Source organism: Rattus rattus, chromosome 1 (genome assembly GCF_011064425.1).
Source record: "Rattus rattus isolate New Zealand chromosome 1, Rrattus_CSIRO_v1, whole genome shotgun sequence".
Taxonomy (NCBI): Eukaryota; Metazoa; Chordata; class Mammalia; order Rodentia; family Muridae; genus Rattus; species Rattus rattus.
In genome coordinates this window covers 155,746,479-155,763,853 of record NC_046154.1, presented here as the reverse complement: position 1 = coordinate 155,763,853, position 17,375 = coordinate 155,746,479, and the positions used below count along the sequence as shown (strand labels likewise).

Genomic DNA, 17,375 nt, shown 5'->3' with positions numbered 1-17,375 from the left:
ATCTCAAAAAAGAAAAAAGTGAAAGGAACTAGTTCATTTGGGTTCTTTTTGAGATAGGGCTTCTTTGAGTTTCTCTAGCTATCCTAGAACTCACTATGTAGTCCAGGCTGGCCTCGAACTCCTGGCAATCCATCTAGTTCATTCTCCCAAGCACCGGAATTACAGGTGTTTACCACCACATCCTGTTCATTTCCTTTACTTCCATGGCTGAGACATCAAAGGACAAACATTTTGCCAGTGGGACACACCTGTATCCCAGCGCTCAGGTGACTGTGAATTTGTTGTAACCTGTACCATACAGTGGCCTCCGGTCTGCAAAAGCCCACCCACCCACCAAAGCCTCTGATTGGGGTGGCATGTACCTGTAAAGCCAGTTTCAGAGAGGCAAAGAGAGAAACAGCACCATGAGTTCCAGGCTAAACTACTCTATACAAGTTCCAGGCCATCAAGAATTTACATAGAGAAAATCTTGTAGCAACAGAAAACAAAACAAAACAAAAAGGTGCACATGGGGCATAGAGTCAGATTCAGGGTTTGTTTTGTTTTGGTTTTTGTCTTATTTTTATGACAGGGTTTCACTGTGTAACAGGTCTACCCGTCCTAAAAATCGCTTTGTAGACCAGGCTGGCCTGGAACTGACAGAGGCCTGCCTCTGTCTCTCAAGCACTAGGATTAAACCATGCCTGGCTCATGTTTATTTTTTAGAGACGTGGACTCATGTATTTGAGGCTGTTCTGGAACTCAGTATGCACCCTAGGCTGAGCCTTAAACTCCTGACCCTGCCTCTGCCTCCCCAATGCTGGGGCTATAGGCACTGGCCTAGGCAGATCCAGGTTTATGTCTTGACTTTGCCACCAACTCAGTAATAACGGAAGCTATATAATGTCCCTTCTCTACCCCGACAGTCCACGGGACATAAATCACCAACCAGAGGAAGGAAGGAAGAAAGCCACAGTTGATGATCTAATGGCTGTGCATTGCTGGCCTTTCTGTCTCTAAGGAATTGGGTTTTCAGGAACAGAAAGTCCAAGAGTTTAGAGAAGAGACACTTCCACAGTTCTTTGTTGTTGTTTTAACAAAAGTTTATTATGATGTACAAAGGACTCCAGGACAACAGTTCATTGTAGCTACTCAGGGCGTGTTGGGAGATGGTACACCAGAGAACCCAGGAACTCACAAAGGATCAGGATGCAACGGTACCATCACCCGAGGCACAAGGAACATTCTCTCGTACCCCCTGCCCCTGTGGTCCCTCTGTGCCGCCCTGCCTGGCCTTGCCAGATTTCTTAACTTTACCTATTGGCCAAGCACCTTTTTCTTACAGCTTTGGCTCCTTGAGTTTCTTCTGCTCCTGTGTGTATCTTCCTCATCCACCTTCTTGGTTCTTGGTTTGCTCGTGCTACCTTCAAGGCTGGGCATGGCACTGCTGTCCCCTCTCCCAATTATTATTAACCCCTTCCTGAACTGTTCTGAGGCACCATGTAGAAAACGCCCATAGTACAGGTTCTCACATTTCATTTGCCACAAGTTGTACCGCAAGCACACCTTAGAGCAGCGGCAGTTGCCCCCTGGCTTCCTTGACAATGGCATAAAAATGTCTGGTAAACCTTCAGGGCTCTGAGACCAAGGCCTTGCCTGGGTCGCCCCTAAGGAATAATTTTTTTCCTTTCATGTTAACAAAACACTGTACAAAAGAAGCAATGCCCTCTTACTCGTAAAATATCAGCTCTATCAAGTATTTATTATGAGAAGCAATGCCCAAGGGCTCAGAAACCGTTCAAACCTCCAGGAGTGATTCTCTCAGGCGCTGGGGGAGGTAGAGACGGGACAGTCTAAGGCAGCAAAGCGTCACGCCTTCATTAGAGTGTCAGGGTCACTTTGTGGGGGTTGAGCATGGCAAGGGGCTGCTAGCAGTAGTCTGCTTCACATGGCCGACTGAAGCAGATAGCTCTCAGTCTCTACAGGAAGAGAAGGATTTAGAACTGGAGTCAGGAGTGAAGGGAGGAGACCTGAGATAACCGGAAGAGAGAACTGAAGAACTCAGCTGGGTATGGCATGGCTCAGTGCCACTGTGGTTGCCTACCGTGGGCAAGGCTCTGGGTTTGACAGGACCCAGGATAGCGATGAAGGAAGGACAGAATTCCATCCATGAGCTCCCCACCAAGGCCCAATGTTGCTTCATACCAACTTAGCCAATTATCAAAACATTAAAATCGTTCCATACTGGAAAGACACCACTGCCTCAGACCCTCTAAGGACCTCCCAAATGTCCTGACTGCCCTTAAGACCCCTGTGTCTCCTGGCATGGCAGGCAGCCTCAGGGTCCTAGAAGGGCTGTGGCCAGTGTCTGTTCTGATCTGTGGTGTACCTTAGAAAGCATGCTATGCTTTTACCTCTTACTCCAGAGCCTATGCTAACCCTGATTACAAGGCCTCTTTTCCCACTGCTGGAAGCAACATCCTGATTTGGGAGTTAGAAGGGACAAAACAGAAACAAAGCTCTTAGTCTTCAGAAGGAATCAAGGGTCCATCCGCGTCAAAATGGCTGGAGTAGGACCTGTAAGCCTCCTCTATGATGCTCTGGCCAGCCAACACTGGGTCACCGTAGGGCATGACGTCATCAATATTTATGTTGTTTCTGAAGACTAGAGGACACAGAGAGAAAGACATCAGGCCCTGATCCAAGTTAGAAGCTTCCAACTTTAGCAGGAAAGGTGCAATCTGGGGAAATGGAGGGGCAGGGTGGGTCAGGGGAGGCCCTTGCATTTCTTCACAAAAGGAATCACCAGGAAATGAATGAGGAACTGGGGCTTGCCTTTTGGTAATGGTGAGAGATCACTTACTTTCCATCTCCCCTGTGTTCAGCTGCTGCAGGTCCTGAGGCAAATCCGGCTCTGGCAACAGCTGATTCAATGTGCGTGCTGGGTCTGGCTCCAGCAGGATTTGTGGGGCTGGACTTGGTGTGGGATCTGGTTTCAGCTCTACGCCCAGGTCCAGCCCCGCCTGCAGCATTGACTGCAGCTCCAGGTCTTGTGCCAACTCCATCACTGACATGAGCTCTGCATCCAGCTCTAAGGACTCTGGATCCTGTTTAAGCTCCAGAGGCTGCTGCAGCTCGTCCGCCTGTCTAGGTGTATCAGGACAGACAATGGGACAAGACTCAGGGGGTGAATGAAGTGAGGATCATAGAGCAAGCAGAGGCAGGCTACACGTCTAGCCTAAGAAGGTGGTAGGGAGCTAGGTGTGCTTGTACACACCTTTAACCCAGAACTCAGGAGGCAGAGGCTCCTTTAAGACTGGTCTGCATCGGAGATCCCTGCGTGGGTGGTGGTGGTGAGGAGCAGAGGGGTCAAATATGGCCTTTATCATAAGATTTTAGGAGACAGTGTCTCATGTAGCACAGGCTGCCCTTCAAATCTCTACATAGCCAAGGCTAGACTGGAACTTCTGCCTTCCACTTCCCAAGCACTGGAATTAGAGGCGCTAGCCACTATATCTGGCCTTGAAATCAGGCTTGTTAGAATTTGAATCCTCTCATTTACTGATTGGGTAAATCTTAGAGAGTCATTTACAGTTTTTAAATTTTATTTTTATCTTCTGTGTACAAATATTCCACTTGTGTAAGTGTATGTACACCACATGTGTACCTGGTATATGTGGAAGCCAGGAGAGAGCAGTAGATCCCCTGATGCTCAATGGTGGCAAGCCACCTCGTGGGTGCTGAGTACTGAACCCAGGTGCTACGCAAGGACAGCCAACTGCTCTTAACTGCTGATCTAGCCCTTAGACTATCACATAGGCACGGAACAGAGGCAAGAGGATGGTTAAGAGCAGGACCCTAGATATCGCCCAAAATGACTTATAAATTTAATGCAATTTCTACCACATGCCACTCTTCCCAGAAACCAACTTTATACACACTCACAAAAGACCCTTAGTACAGCTGGAGGCAGGCATGGTGGTACATGAGACCCTGTTTCAAAACAACAGCTAACAAATTAAATAATACTGAGGTATAGTAACCAAAATAGCATGGTAGCAACATAAAATCAGACATATGGGCCAAGGAAACAGAATGGTAGACCCAGAAATAAATCCATGAATTTTTTTTATAAAGGTCTCTCTCTCTCTCTCTCTCTCTCTCTCTCTCTCTCTCACACACACACACACACACACACACACACACGAGTACAACCTCCTCAATACACTGGGAATCCATTTACAGAAGAATTAAACTAGATTTGTATCATCTACCACATACAAAAATCATGAAGCCAGAAACACGGCTCATCAGGTAGGGCACCACTACTAAACCTAGCAATCTGAGTCCAAGCCCATGACCCACGTGGTAGAAAGAGGAGCCAACTCTTGCAAATCGTCCCCTGACCTCTACATATGTGTCGTGGTGGGCATATACATGCGCACACATACATAGCCCACACAGAAATACAGTTTAAAATCCAGCAGAGGGGGCCGGAGTGAAGTTGTTATTGAGAGTGCAGAGTGCCAAGTGTCATAAATCAATAGATGTGCGCAGGACCCACGTTTGGTTCCCAGCACCCGTGTAAGCTGGTTCACAACTGCCTGTAAGTGCAGCTCTAGGACTCCAGCCCTTTCAGACAGGAGGACTCTGGTTCCACGGGTGCCAACACTCTATGTATGTACCCCATACACACTACACGCTGCTTTATCACACTGAAACGCAGTTTCTCCAGCTGATACCAGTCATGCCGCATCCCGCACATGGGAGGCATGTGAAGATTCAACACAATTAGAAAACACACAGATTGCTCGGCCCAGTACCCAGCAACAACACACTTCTAATACACAGTGCTGCCATTGCTGCTACCTACTCCACTGGGTCCTAAAAAGGACTCAACAGTTTGTTTGCCCAGGAAATCTAGTCCTCTGTCATCGGGCAGGGTCCCGTTAACAGAACGGTTGTGAGCATTACTGTCAGGGAGACTGTGGAAAAGATGGCGGCAGGAACACTGCAGAGAGGAGCAGCTTAAAAGGGGAAACCCAGAGGTTGGTGAGTTGGGCAGAGGGAGAGGGAGAGAAGGCATCTGGAAGCAGCATCAGCCAGAGGGTCCCAGGGAAGGCCTTGTGTCTCACCTGTTAGAGATCACGATGAGTCTATGTTTCAGGTATTTCCTCCGTTCTTCCAAGTTAACTGTGGGATACAGACGGGAGACGGGAGAGATCAATGTGTTACACAGAGGCCAAAGTTTCTCTAGTGCAAGGTGGTCCTCCTTACTAAGGAGCGTGCACTGTCGGCACACGTGCCCTGCGTGTGAAGGAGGGAGCTGGAACTATCAATATCCGAGAACACTTTCGTCCTAGGAAGGAGGTATGCCGTCGACCCCAACCTTTTTCCTGGTAGTAACACCCAAAGGCTTCGTCCCGAGGGATGCGGGGATAGAGGAAGCGGAGTGGGTTCTCAGGAGCGTTCTCTTCGGCGAGAACCTGGTAGTGGCGGATGATCTCTGTCAGTGGGAGTGACTGTAGCACTTCCTTGGTGTAGGGCTGCACAGAGTAGATGAGGACTTTATCTGAAGAACACAAGAACTGAGACTAGCCCCGGGGTTTCCTGCCCAGGTGGGTAACCAAACAGACACAGCCCCCAAGCCAAGACAGACAGAGGGTCAGAGTGGACTGCAGGAATGGTACGGCAGAGGGTGCTGACCATCATCCTGGTGCTCCACCCAAGAGCAGGTAATGCCCCCTTCAGAAGTTTCACTGAAGCGCAGCAGGAAGGTGCCCGACACCATCTTCTTCAGCAGTCGGCGTTCCTGGCTCCGGCTCACAAAGCCCATGATGCGCCTGGAGGAGACAAAGCCTGTTAGACCCAAGGTCCCGGCTCCACTTGTGAGGATTCGGTGGACAGGCCGAAGACAGCACCAGGTGAGGGGTGAGGAGATGGCTCAGCAGCTCAAGGCACCTCCCACCAGCCTGACCGCCTGAGTCCAATCCCTAGGACCCCACGGTGGAAGGAGAGAACCTACCTTGTAAGCTACACTCTGATCTCTACGCACACGCGCTTGCACACAAAATCAATAACTATAAATATACTGAGTCTGGTTTCCCCATGGGACTGAAGCTGGAAGTACCCCCTCAGTGTGATCGTAAGGACTGTGCGGACAGAAGGGCCTGGCAGTCTCTGCTTGACAAACTCCGACACGACTGCTATTACTAATGGGGACTTGCACCGTGTGTGTGTGTGTGTGTGTGTGTGTGTGTGTGTGTGTGTGTGTGTGTGTGTGTGTGTGTGTGTGTGTGTGTGTGTGTGTGGTGTGTGTGTGTGTGTGTGTGTGTGTGTGTGTGTGTGTGTATGTGGTGTGTGTGTGTGTAGTGTGTGTGTGTCTCCCTTGTGCTACCAGAGGGCACACACGAAGTGCGGATCTGAGCCCAGTTGAGGAAAACAAAGGAAGACTGAGCCAGGCCTTACCCATCGTTCCAGAGATCCTTCAGGTGGTCATGTACCAGCTCCAGAATTTTGTCCAGCCAGGTCCAGAAAGGGATCTTGCCAGGGGGGCTCTCTCGCTAAGGGAGGTAAAGAAAGACAGGAAGGGATGTGGAGCTGCCCTTGGTGTGGGGAAGGGTGAGATGGCCAGTGTCTGACTGGGTGTGGGGAAGGGTGAGATGGCCCAGTGTCTGACTGGGTGTGGGGAAGGGTGAGATGGCCAGTGTCTGACTGGGTGTGGGGAAGGGTGAGATGGCCAGTGTCTGACTGGGTGTGGGGAAGGGTGAGATGGCCCAGTGTCTGACTGGGTGTGGGGAAGGGCGAGATGGCCAGTGTCTGACTGGGTGTGGGGAAGGGTGAGATGGCCAGTGTCTGACTGGGTGTGGGGAAGGGTGAGATGGCCCAGCGTCTGGACGGGGACTAACAGGACACAGGCTGCAGCGTGTTACCTTGCTGAAGTCTGCCCAGGACAACAGTGCATCCTCTGTCTTGCAGTTCTTTCCTGTGGAGTCACAGACGGTTGGGATGACTGAAGGAGGCCAAGGCCAGGCAGAGGGCCTGGGGTAGGGGCAAGCCAGGGCTAGGGAAGGGCCAAGAGGAAACTGTACCGAACAGCTTGTTTCTCAGCATGCCCAGCTGCTCAGGATCGAGGCCTCGGCCGATGTAGGAGGAGAACTGCCAACTGAGTGCAGGCCCCAGCAAACTCCACGGAGCTTTCGGAACTTGGCAGAAGAACTGCTGGTCCTGTGGGGTTGGGGGTGAGCCGGCTCAGAAGCAACTCTTCAGGCAGAGCCTCCATTCACCTCTGCCCCTCACCTGCTCACCACTGCCTCTTCCTCCTCCTACCTTGGGAGTTGAGCTGAGCATATTGAACCAGAGAATGGAGGCCCAGGCAATGGAGAGTTGGTTCATGTTAGAGATAATCACCACAGGGAGAGTGTCCGTCTGGGAGGAAGCCAGGAGTCACAGGGGGAAGGGGTGTGTGTAACTGCACACAGCTGCTGCCTCTTTCGCTCCCCCTCTCTTGGCACTCACCTGCAGCTTCATCTTCAGACCCTGGTAAACGTACTCCACCGTGGCGCTGATGATGTGTAGCTCCTCCGTCACAGGCAGCGGCCCCTGCAGGGGCACAGTGATCAGCGCGTCCTTCGGTGAGCCGCTGGCCCCAGCTCACGGCTCTGGGGAGCAGCCAGCCTTACCTTGTTGCAGCCCTTTCCTGCGCCCACTGAGCGCTGTTCCACCAGCGTCTGCAGGCAGAAGACACGATGTCAGGGAAGGGACCCGAGGCCAGGCCTAGAAATGCTTTAGCTCCCACTCCTCGGGATTAGAGGCCAACTCCGTTAACCCTTCCTACCAAGAAGCCGAAGTCCCAAATTAAGCCTTGTCTCTGGCCTTCCTCAGGGGTCAAGGACTTCTGGTTTGAGGTCAGAATGTTGAACTTCCGGAAGCTGCTCCAGGGAGAAGGTACAGGGGGACAAAGAGCAGTGTTGGTATCTTTGTTTCTCTCTCTTTCTTTGTGTAGACCAGGCTGGCCTTGTATTTCCAGCAATTCTTTTTTTTTTTTTTTTTAAAGATTTATTTATTTATTATATATTGAGTACACTGTAGCTGTCTTCAGATACACCAGAAGAGGGCATCGGATCCCTTTACAGATGGTTGTGAGCCACCATGTGGTTGCTGGGAATTGAACTCATGACCTCTTGAAGAGCAGTCGGGTGCTCTTAACCGCTGAGCCATCTCTCCAGCCCCAGCAATTCTTTATATAGCCCAGGCTAGCCTTGTATTTCCAGTGATTCTCTTGCCCCAGGCTCCTAAAAGTTCAGGGGTGTTCCACCATGGCTTGCCCAGGGTTAGTTTTAAAAATCAGCAGGAAAGGGATGGTTGGATGACTCAGCAAGTAAGGGTGCTTATGGACAAGTCTTATGACTTGAGTTCAGTCCCCAGGACCCACATGGTGGACGGAGAGAATGTGCCCACTAGTTGTCCTCTAACTTATACATATTTTCATATTTTTCTCTCTTGATTGTGTACACACACACACACACACACACACACACACACACACACACACACAGTAAGCAAAATGTAAAAAAAAGTAAAATAAAAAATACAACTTTGTGGTAAACAAAAATTCCACGTTACTTCAGACTTCTGTCCACGTGTCCCCCCACTCCCCTTCGTCCCCTGAACTCCCGCAGGGCTGCCACGTGTACTGTGCAGGTCACACATGCAGTGTACGTGTCCTTATCAGGCACTTACCCTGGCAATTCTGAATTCCTGAAAGGAAGGAGAAAAAAAATAATCACTGGAAGTAAAAGTAGTTAGCAACTTGGTCTTGGTAGTCAGACAGACCTAGGTTCACGCTGCCTCCTTGAGCTCACAGCGACACGGCATGGCCTGGCAGAAGAGACACGGAATCTCTTCCATATTTGTATTTGTCTGAAGCCTGGCTGGAGGAGTTGTTAGTACAGTGAAGTGAGTCTGGGACAAGCTGCAGGGCGTCCGGCATGGGAGGTGGGACGGGTGGACAGAAGGCAGCCTGGGGATCCCGCCATGCAGTGGGTACCTCTGCCTCCAGCCCCTGCCTACTGGCTGTTTTAGTCACGTCTTTCGGCTGCCTCAGCTCACCTGTCAATGGAGACTTCTGCTTTGAGTGATTCATTGCCCTCCTGGAGTCTCACCAGCAGTCTGGGGGAACAGATGTTGGATAGAGTGGTCAGTTTCAAATGCTTGACATGACCAGAGGTGTAAAAGAGGGGTGGGGAAGAAAAGAAGTCTTCACGAGCGAGAGAAAGGATCTGCACACTCAGAAAAGGCACAGCAACGGAAAGAGAGGCACGGCTTGCAAACGCAACCTTGTTCGGACAGTGAACTTGCTCCCAGTCTTCAGGATGAGGGGTCGATGGAGAGTCTGGGGCATGCAGGGCTGGGTTTCCACTACAAAGGACCTAAGAAGAGAGGTATGGGAAGAGGATGACAGCTGCATCCGTAACAACCATCTCCCGGTGTGTGTCTGTTTCTTCCTTGTCCCCCGCTATCCCCGACACCTCCTGGGCCACCAGACCTTTGGAGCAGACGCTGAAGTAACTCCGTGACTTGGGCATTCTGCAGGTCCACCCCTTGGCCAAACATGTCACCCTCATAATGAAGCATAAGACTCATATCCTTCAGTTGCTTCAGTAGCTGCCGAAGGTGGAACAAGACCTTTGCTCCAGCTGTCAACCTGGGTGACAGAGTCCAGGGAGAGAGAATGTGTAAGTTTTCTGGGGCCGCACTGAGGCTCGAGTGTTCTCTCTTTAATAGCGTAGAGGGACGGAAACTGACTTGAGCTAAAAAGTGTGATTTCACCTTTAAGATCCCTGCACCCTCAAGGTTGAAGTAGGAGGGTTGAGAGTTCAAGGCTGGCCTGAGTCTCACAAAGAGATAAGTAAAGGCAAGGGCTGCTGATGCCGCTCATTTGGTACCATTTGGTTCCATCCCCGGCACTGCATCGACAAGGCACAGGGATGCACACTGGAAATTCCAACTCGGAGGTGAAGGCAAAAAGACTAGACGTTCATTTTCAGCTATAGAATGAGTTCAAGGCCAGCCTGGGACACAAGAAACCCCTGTCACAAAGAAACAGAATCCAAGAAGCACATGGCAAAGTATTCAAAATTCAATTTCTCCTCCAAAAGATTAAACTCAGAACCACTTTGATACACAAGTTTCTATTAATGTAAGGACATCTAATTTTCTCTTGTAAAGCGTGTGTGCGTAGAGCCTAGAACTGAGTCTTTTCTCCTATTCCTCTTCACCTCTTTTGAGGCGCTCTCACTCACTGAGCCTGGACGCCACCATTTTGTTTCAGCGTCGGCTAGCCAGCAAACCCCGGTATCTGCCTATTTCTGTCCACCTGGTGCTGGGGTTATTGGTGCCTGGTATTTGCCCAGCTTTTAAGTGGGTGCTGGGAATCTGAACTCAGGCCCTATGCTTACACTGCAAGCATGTTCCTAATGGGACTATTTCCTCAGACCGTGTGTGCGTGCGTGCGTGTGTGTGTGTGTGTGTGTGTGTGTGTCTGTGTGTGTGTGTACACGTGTGTATGTGTGTGTACGTGTGTATGTGTGTGTACGTGTGTGTATGCGTGTGTATGTGTGTGTGTGTGTGTGTGTGTATGCGTGTGTATGTGTGTGTATGTGTGTGTATGCGTGTGTGTGTGCACGTGTGGATGTGTGTGTGTACGTGTGGATGTGTGTGGATGTGTGGATGTGTATACGTGTGTGTGTATACGTGTATGTGTACGTGTGTGTGTGTGTACGTGTGTGTGTGTGTGTGTGTGTGTGTGTGTGTGTGTGTGTGTGTGTGTATTTTCAAGGCAAGATCCAATTATATACTCCAGGCTAGGGCTAGCCCGGACTTCTGGTTCTCCTGTGTTTGTTTCCCTAGGACTTGGATTACCAGTCTCCAACACCACATTCAGCTCACAACCATCTTTGTAAAGCCTCAGAAGATACGCTGGCACTGAGACACGGCACAGTGGGTAAAAGTGCTCATCAAGAAGGCCTGGCTAGGGGTTGGGATTTAGCTCAGTGGTAGAGCGCTTGCCCAGCAAGCACAAACCCCCGGATTCAAACCTCACCTCAAAAAAAAAAAAAAAAAAAAAAAAAAAAAAAGAAGGCCTGGCTACTTGGGTTGTGTCCCTGGAACCCATATAAAGATGTCAGTAGAGAACCCCACAAAGTTCTCCTCTGAGCTCTATACACACGCCACACACACACACACACACACACACACACACACACACACACACCCTCCCCATCATACAGACACACAGTAGTAGACAGTAGACAATTTAAAGAAATGGTGTCTGGAGAGATGGCTCAGCGGTTAAGAGCACTGACTGCTCTGCAAGAGGATCTGGGTTCAAATCCCAGCACCCACATGGTGGCTCACAATGGTCTCCAATACCATCACACAGACACACATGCAGGCAAAACCTCACTGCAAATAAAAATAAATCATTAAGGAGCATTTTAATGTAACATTTTATAATATTCCACTTATTCTCTTAAGGATTTATTTTATTAAGTGGCTGTGGTAGCCCATGCCTTTAATCCCAACACTGGGAAGACAGAGGCTGGAGAACTGGTCAGTTCAAAGCCAGCCCAGTCAACACAGTGAGTTCCAGGGTATCCAAAGCTACATAGTGAGACATCGTCTCAAAAGCAAACAAAACAGGGTAGATTGGATTAACCCAGTACTTTCCTTTGCTTCTTTACCAAAGCAAAGACTGGACCAGGACTTTCTGAGTTGCGAGGACAGCGTACAGCAGAGTATATAGTCATAGTCAAACCAGAGAAGCGGCAGAAGACACGGAGGTGTCATTGGCTGTTGTTTCCCTGTCCCTTCCTGCCTCTCTGTTCTCCTTCTGTGCTGACGATCAGACCCAGGACTTGGGAGTGCAGAGGAGCACTCTCCCACTGAGCTCCACTGTCCTCCATTCACTGCACCAACCCCCGAGGTTCTTACCACTGTTCCAGCTGTTCCAGCTGCAGCTCGGGTGCTGGGGCTCCAATGCAGGACTTCTGCTGCTGAGCCTTCCACTCGTCCAGCTTTGGCAGCAACAGGTCGACCAGGGTGGTTAATCGTCCAACCAGTGCTTTGGAGATGTCCAGCACCTCCTAGGAAGGAGAACTCATGAGTGCTAAGTACCTCTCACCACCCCCATCCAGCTGATGAAGAGAACAGGAAACTAAGATGGTGAGGTCATAGCCCCCTGATCCCCTCCCCCCAGTTCCCTGCTGCCCCCTGATACCCCCTCCCCCAGTTCTCTGCTGCCCCCAAACCCGCTCTGCTGCCCCCCAGTTCCCTGATACCCCCTGAACCCCCTCTGCTGCCCCCTCAACCCCCTCTGCTGCCCCTTCTGTGCCCAGCCCCCACCTTTCTCATTCTGTCCAGTTCATTGGCTGTTGTCTGCACAAGCTGCCGCTGTTGGCTCTGATGGGGGTCCAAAGACGATGTCTTCTCTGAAAGGCAAGACCAAAACTCAGACCACATGTTCCTTCTGCTCTTTTCTGTCCAGGGTCTCAGTCAGAAACTGAAAATGCTGGATGGGGAGGAAGGGAGTACCAGAGAAAGTACAGACACCTGGAGTCCCACAGGCAAATTCTGGATGGACCAGAAGCCCATTCAACCTGCTAAGGCAGTTTACTACACAATCCCTCTACCATTTGCGAACTATTCCTCAATCACATCTCTAGTCTGCCCTCCACAACACACCCCACACCTCTGCCTTACGTATCGATGGGACTACTGATGCTGACATAAGGGGCCGTAGGTGACCACTGCTCAATGGAGCACCCAGCCTCTGCTGTCCTTCCCACTGGCCCCTAAGACGGCCCCTTGAGCGGACCTACTGTGGTTGAGAACTGTGTATCTAAAGCTGAAGACATCCTGCACATCCTTCAGCTGCCTGATGGATCTCACCAGCGCCTGTGGAGGAGATGGGACCCCAGTGAGGCTTTTCTGAGGGCAGAAAAGCTGCGATCACCACTCCACACCCAACACTTGCCACAGGCACCAACCTCCACAGCAGTCTGTAAATCCAGGATTCTTGTTTCAATCTCAAGCTGCTGCTGGCTTTCCCCTGCCGCTTCAGGGGCTGGCCTGGGCTGCATCTGAAGTAAGAGGTTCTGAACATGTTTGAACTCTGACTGGTTTGTTTGTTTAAGACAGAGTTTCTTTCTCTGTGTAGCCATGGCTGTTCTGGAACTCATGACATATACCAAGCTGGGTTCAAACTCACAGAGATCCACCTGCCTCTGTGACTCAAATTAAAGCTGTGGGACCCAAATGCTGGGATTAACGGTATGGGTCACACACCCCACTCCAACCTGAACTCTTGAGTTTTCATCCCTAATATCAGGACCTGAAATTTTACTGCAGAGTGTGGGGGAGAGCCTGGTCTGAGAGGAGTTCCCTGAGTCTCTGCCAGGTGCCTTGCTGTCCCAGGGGCTTTCTTGCTTGCTTTCTTTTTTTAAGATTTTATTTATTTGTTTTTTTGTTGTTGTTGTTTTGTTTTTTCACTTGACTACACTGTAGCTGTCTTCAGACACACCAGAAGAGGGCATCAGATCCCACTGTGGTTGAACTCAGGAAGAGCAGTCAGCACTCTTAACCGCTAAGCCATCTCTCAGTACCACACTGTTCTTACCTCTTGAGCTCTTTGGGCCTGATTCAGAATCCTTTTCTCTTCCAGGAGAAGATTGAAGATCATCTCAGCCAACTGGGTAGGGCCATTGGGAAACATCTAAGTAGAAAAAAAAAAAGGGGGGGTTGGGGATTTAGCTCAGTGGTAGAGAGCTGCCTAGCAAGCACAAGGCCCTGGGTTCGGTCCCCAGCTACAAAAAAAAGAAAAAAAAAAAAAACAAAAAAAAAACAGAAGCACGGTCCCATTTAACTACCTTAATGACCGCCCAGTCCAGACCCTGCCTTCAGTGTCTCCAGTATTTTTCCCCTTCATAGACCCTGAATCTAGATTCAGTCCATTACTCTGCCAGTGATACCCCATGTCCAGACTCTGTCTCCCAGCTCTTACTCTAGACTCAAAGGCTAGTCCCACACTCTTATTCCCAGCTCTTCCAAGTACCTGAATGTCCCGATTGAATTTTCGCAAGTTATGTTGTAATAAAAGGTAGTCGGAGTCCAAGCTGTAGTGGTCCCACTGGTTCAGCTGGTCCAGGATGTTGAAGTATAGCATGTTGGCCTTGGAATGATCACTGCCTAGTACAGCTTCCCTCCTGGGGACCGAGCACGACAAGGGCTCCGTAAACAACCTGCTGCTCTGCGATCGCCCACCGTTCCCAGGACATCTCGAGGACGGACCCTGTGTGCTCAGAAGGAGCCACCTGAACCCCCAAGTCCTCACCAGTTCTGGTCTTCAATCCAGGCAGCCAAGTGCTGTCGGACATCCATTGGCAGGAGGCTTTGTGAGTAGAGCTCATGCAACTGGTCCAGAAATGGACTGTCAAGGTTCTGCAACATCTCCCACTGCGCCATTTGGACTCTGAATGGGAAAGACATCCATTCTCTGCTGGATATTCTATTGGACCAAATCATTCATAGTCTCCTGGCTTATTTACTTACTGTCTGGTTTATAAAACACACAAATACAAACAAACCCAGGGTCTCAGTAACCCAGCTGACTGGAAATTGAAGCAATCCTTCTGCAACCTCCTAAGTGTTGGGATTTAGTCATGGGCCACCAAGTCAGGGATGTGTGATTTTTCTTATTTGAAATGTTTCCATTATACAGTTAAAAGATAAACGGGTCTGGAGGGTTGGCTCAGTGTTCAAGAGCCCTTGTTTTTCTAGAGGAGCAGATTTGAGTCCCAGGGCTCATATGACGACTCACAACTATTTAAACCCCAGTCCCAAGGGATCTATGCCCTCTTCTGACCTCCGAGGCCATCAGGCATTTGAGTGGCATACCTACAGACATACAATGCATACACTGAGGTAGTTCAAATGCAATCAGCCCCCACTGGCCCATAGGGAGTGGCACTAATGGCGTGTGGCCTTGTTGGAGGAAGTGTGTCACTGCGGGGGCAGGCTTTGAGGTCTTATATGCTCAGGCTATGCACTAACTTTGGATCAAGACGAAGAACTCTCCTTCTTCAGCACCTTGTCTGTACCTGTACACTGTTATTCACCATAACAGACCAAATCTTTAAAACCGTAGGCCAAACCCAATTAAATGTTTTCCTTTACAGGAGTTGCTGTGGTCACGGTGTCTCTTCACAGCAACAGAACCCTAGTTAAGAGAAGTACAAGTTTCTGGGTTTGTCAGACTTACCAAAAAACACTTGGGTGTGCGTCACATGACTCAGAAACTTCCACTTCAACTAAGACACACATATACACATAAGATAACTTTTTGTTTTTGAAACAGGGTTTCTCTGTATAGCCCTGGCTGTCCTAGACATAGCTCTACAGATCAGGTTAGTCTCAAATTCACAGATCTGCCTGCCTCTGCCTCCCAAGTGTTGTGTGCCACTACTGCCCAGATATAAAATATTTTTATTTTACTTTATTTATATGAGTATATTGTTGGGGGCTGGAGAGATGGCTCAGCGGTTAAGAGCATTGACTGCTCTTCCAGAGGTCCTGAGTTCAATTCCCAGCAACCACGTGGTGGCTCACAACCATCTGTAATGAGATCTGATGCCCTCTTCTGGTGTGACTGAAGACAGCTACAGTCTACTTATATATAATAAATAAATCTTAAAAAAAAACTTTACTCTTATTGTACCTTGAGCTGAAAAGACTAGGAGAAACACACACACATGATTCTACTGCAGAGAGCAAACAACGTCATCTAAAGTCCAGGGGCTGGCTTTCTTTCCTTAAAGGCAGGAATGGAAAAGGGAAGAGATTGGGTAGGAGATTCAATTTTTCTCTTTTTAAAAATTTTATTTTATGTATATGTTATTATGTCTGCATGTACACCCGCACATCAGAAGAGGCATTAGATCCTATAGGACTATAACTATAGATGGTTGTGAACCAGCACTTGGGAGGAAGAAGCAGGTGGACCTCTGAGTTTGAGGTCAACCCAGTCTATACAGTGATTTCCAGGACAGGAGGGTTACACAGAAAAACACTGTCTCAACCCCCACCCCAAAAGTCTGCCCAAGTGGACTGCACTGCAGTTACAGGGGCTGTGATAAAGTACTTTCTCTAGTTAGCTTCTCTCCGGCATCAGGTTTTCACTAAATAAGCTTTTCTGAAATAAACCAGACTTTATGTGTAGCCTTCAGCAAATAGTTTCACCTTCCTGGCCTTTATAGTCTATATGTAATTATATATGTATATATTATACACGCAATACAAAACAATTAAGTATGTCTTATTTATTTATTTATTTGGGCAAGGATAAAAAAAAATTATGCAAAGGGCCTAGAGAGACGGCTCTGTGGTTAAGAACACTGGCTGTGGGGTTGGGGATTTAGCTCAGTGGTAGAGCGCTTGCGCAAGGCCCTGGGTTCGGTCTCCAGCTCCGAAAAAAAAAAAAAAAAAAGAACACTGGCTGCTCTTCCAGAGGACCTGAGTTCAATTCCCAGCCCCTATATGGCAGCTCACAACCATCTAAGTCCAGTCCCAGGAGACCTGACGCCCTCTTGTGGCCAATTCAGGTACGCATATAGTACACAGACACAACATGCAAACAAATTTTAAAAGTAAGGAAGCAAACAAATAAGTAAATAGATTCGCAGAGCAGAGGTTTTCTGACAAGGAACAGATGGGAACACATAGCAGCTGCAAGAATCGAGGAGGAGGGGTTGGGGATTTTACTCAGTGGTAGAGCGCTTGTCTAGCAAGCGCAAGGCCCTGGGTTCGGTCCCCAGCTCCGAAAAAAAAGAAAAAAAAAAAAAAAAGAATCGAGGAGGAGTTTTGGAAGGAAGTCGACAGGGTTGAGAAGTATAGCTGTGCAGTAGTGCAGCATCAGACGCCTTGTCTACAAGGGCATCATCACCCGAGGCAATAGCCCTTCATGGGAATGGGCTGACACCTCCGCCCCGCTCCGCACAACCTTTCGGGGCCTGTACCTTCTGAGGGTAAAGTGCCGCTCCTTCCAGTGCTCCCGTTTCAACTTCCAATCCTTCAAGTGGCTCAAGGACCCGTTTCCCACCCACTCCCGACTCCGGCGGACCCAGACCGTGAGCGGCGGAACCCGTCACCCGGCTGTGGACGCTCGGCGTTCCGGCCTCGGTGGGGCGACGGGAGGCTTCGCCACGCCCTTCCCGCGTAGCACTCTCATTGGCCGAGACACAAACCCGCCCAGCGCTGGGCTGAACAAGCTGCTTGTAACCACACCTCTGACTTCAGTGATTGGTGGAGAGGGAGAGGCTCACGTTAGCTCCCGCCCCCGC

The 17,375-nt window shown here is 49.6% G+C and overlaps 1 protein-coding gene across 1 annotated transcript; it reads right to left on the bottom strand.

Annotated features, from left to right (window-relative positions):
* Positions 1-1,722: 1,722 nt before the first annotated feature.
* Positions 1,723-17,231, bottom strand: Stat2 (signal transducer and activator of transcription 2). Its single transcript, XM_032908970.1, has 24 exons — positions 17,052-17,231; positions 14,372-14,509; positions 14,093-14,243; positions 13,658-13,753; positions 13,029-13,121; positions 12,861-12,936; positions 12,385-12,470; positions 11,974-12,125; positions 9,527-9,685; positions 9,318-9,410; positions 9,091-9,150; positions 8,722-8,739; positions 7,817-7,910; positions 7,662-7,709; positions 7,498-7,581; positions 7,309-7,407; positions 7,071-7,206; positions 6,912-6,964; positions 6,448-6,542; positions 5,686-5,822; positions 5,369-5,551; positions 5,115-5,172; positions 2,843-3,126; positions 1,723-2,644 (listed from the first exon to the last, which is right to left on the bottom strand). Exons 2-24 carry the CDS (start codon positions 14,500-14,502, stop codon positions 2,502-2,504), a joined length of 2,529 nt encoding a protein of 842 aa, XP_032764861.1. The 5' UTR covers positions 14,503-14,509; positions 17,052-17,231; the 3' UTR covers positions 1,723-2,501.
* Between the last annotated feature and the right edge of the window lie 144 nt (positions 17,232-17,375).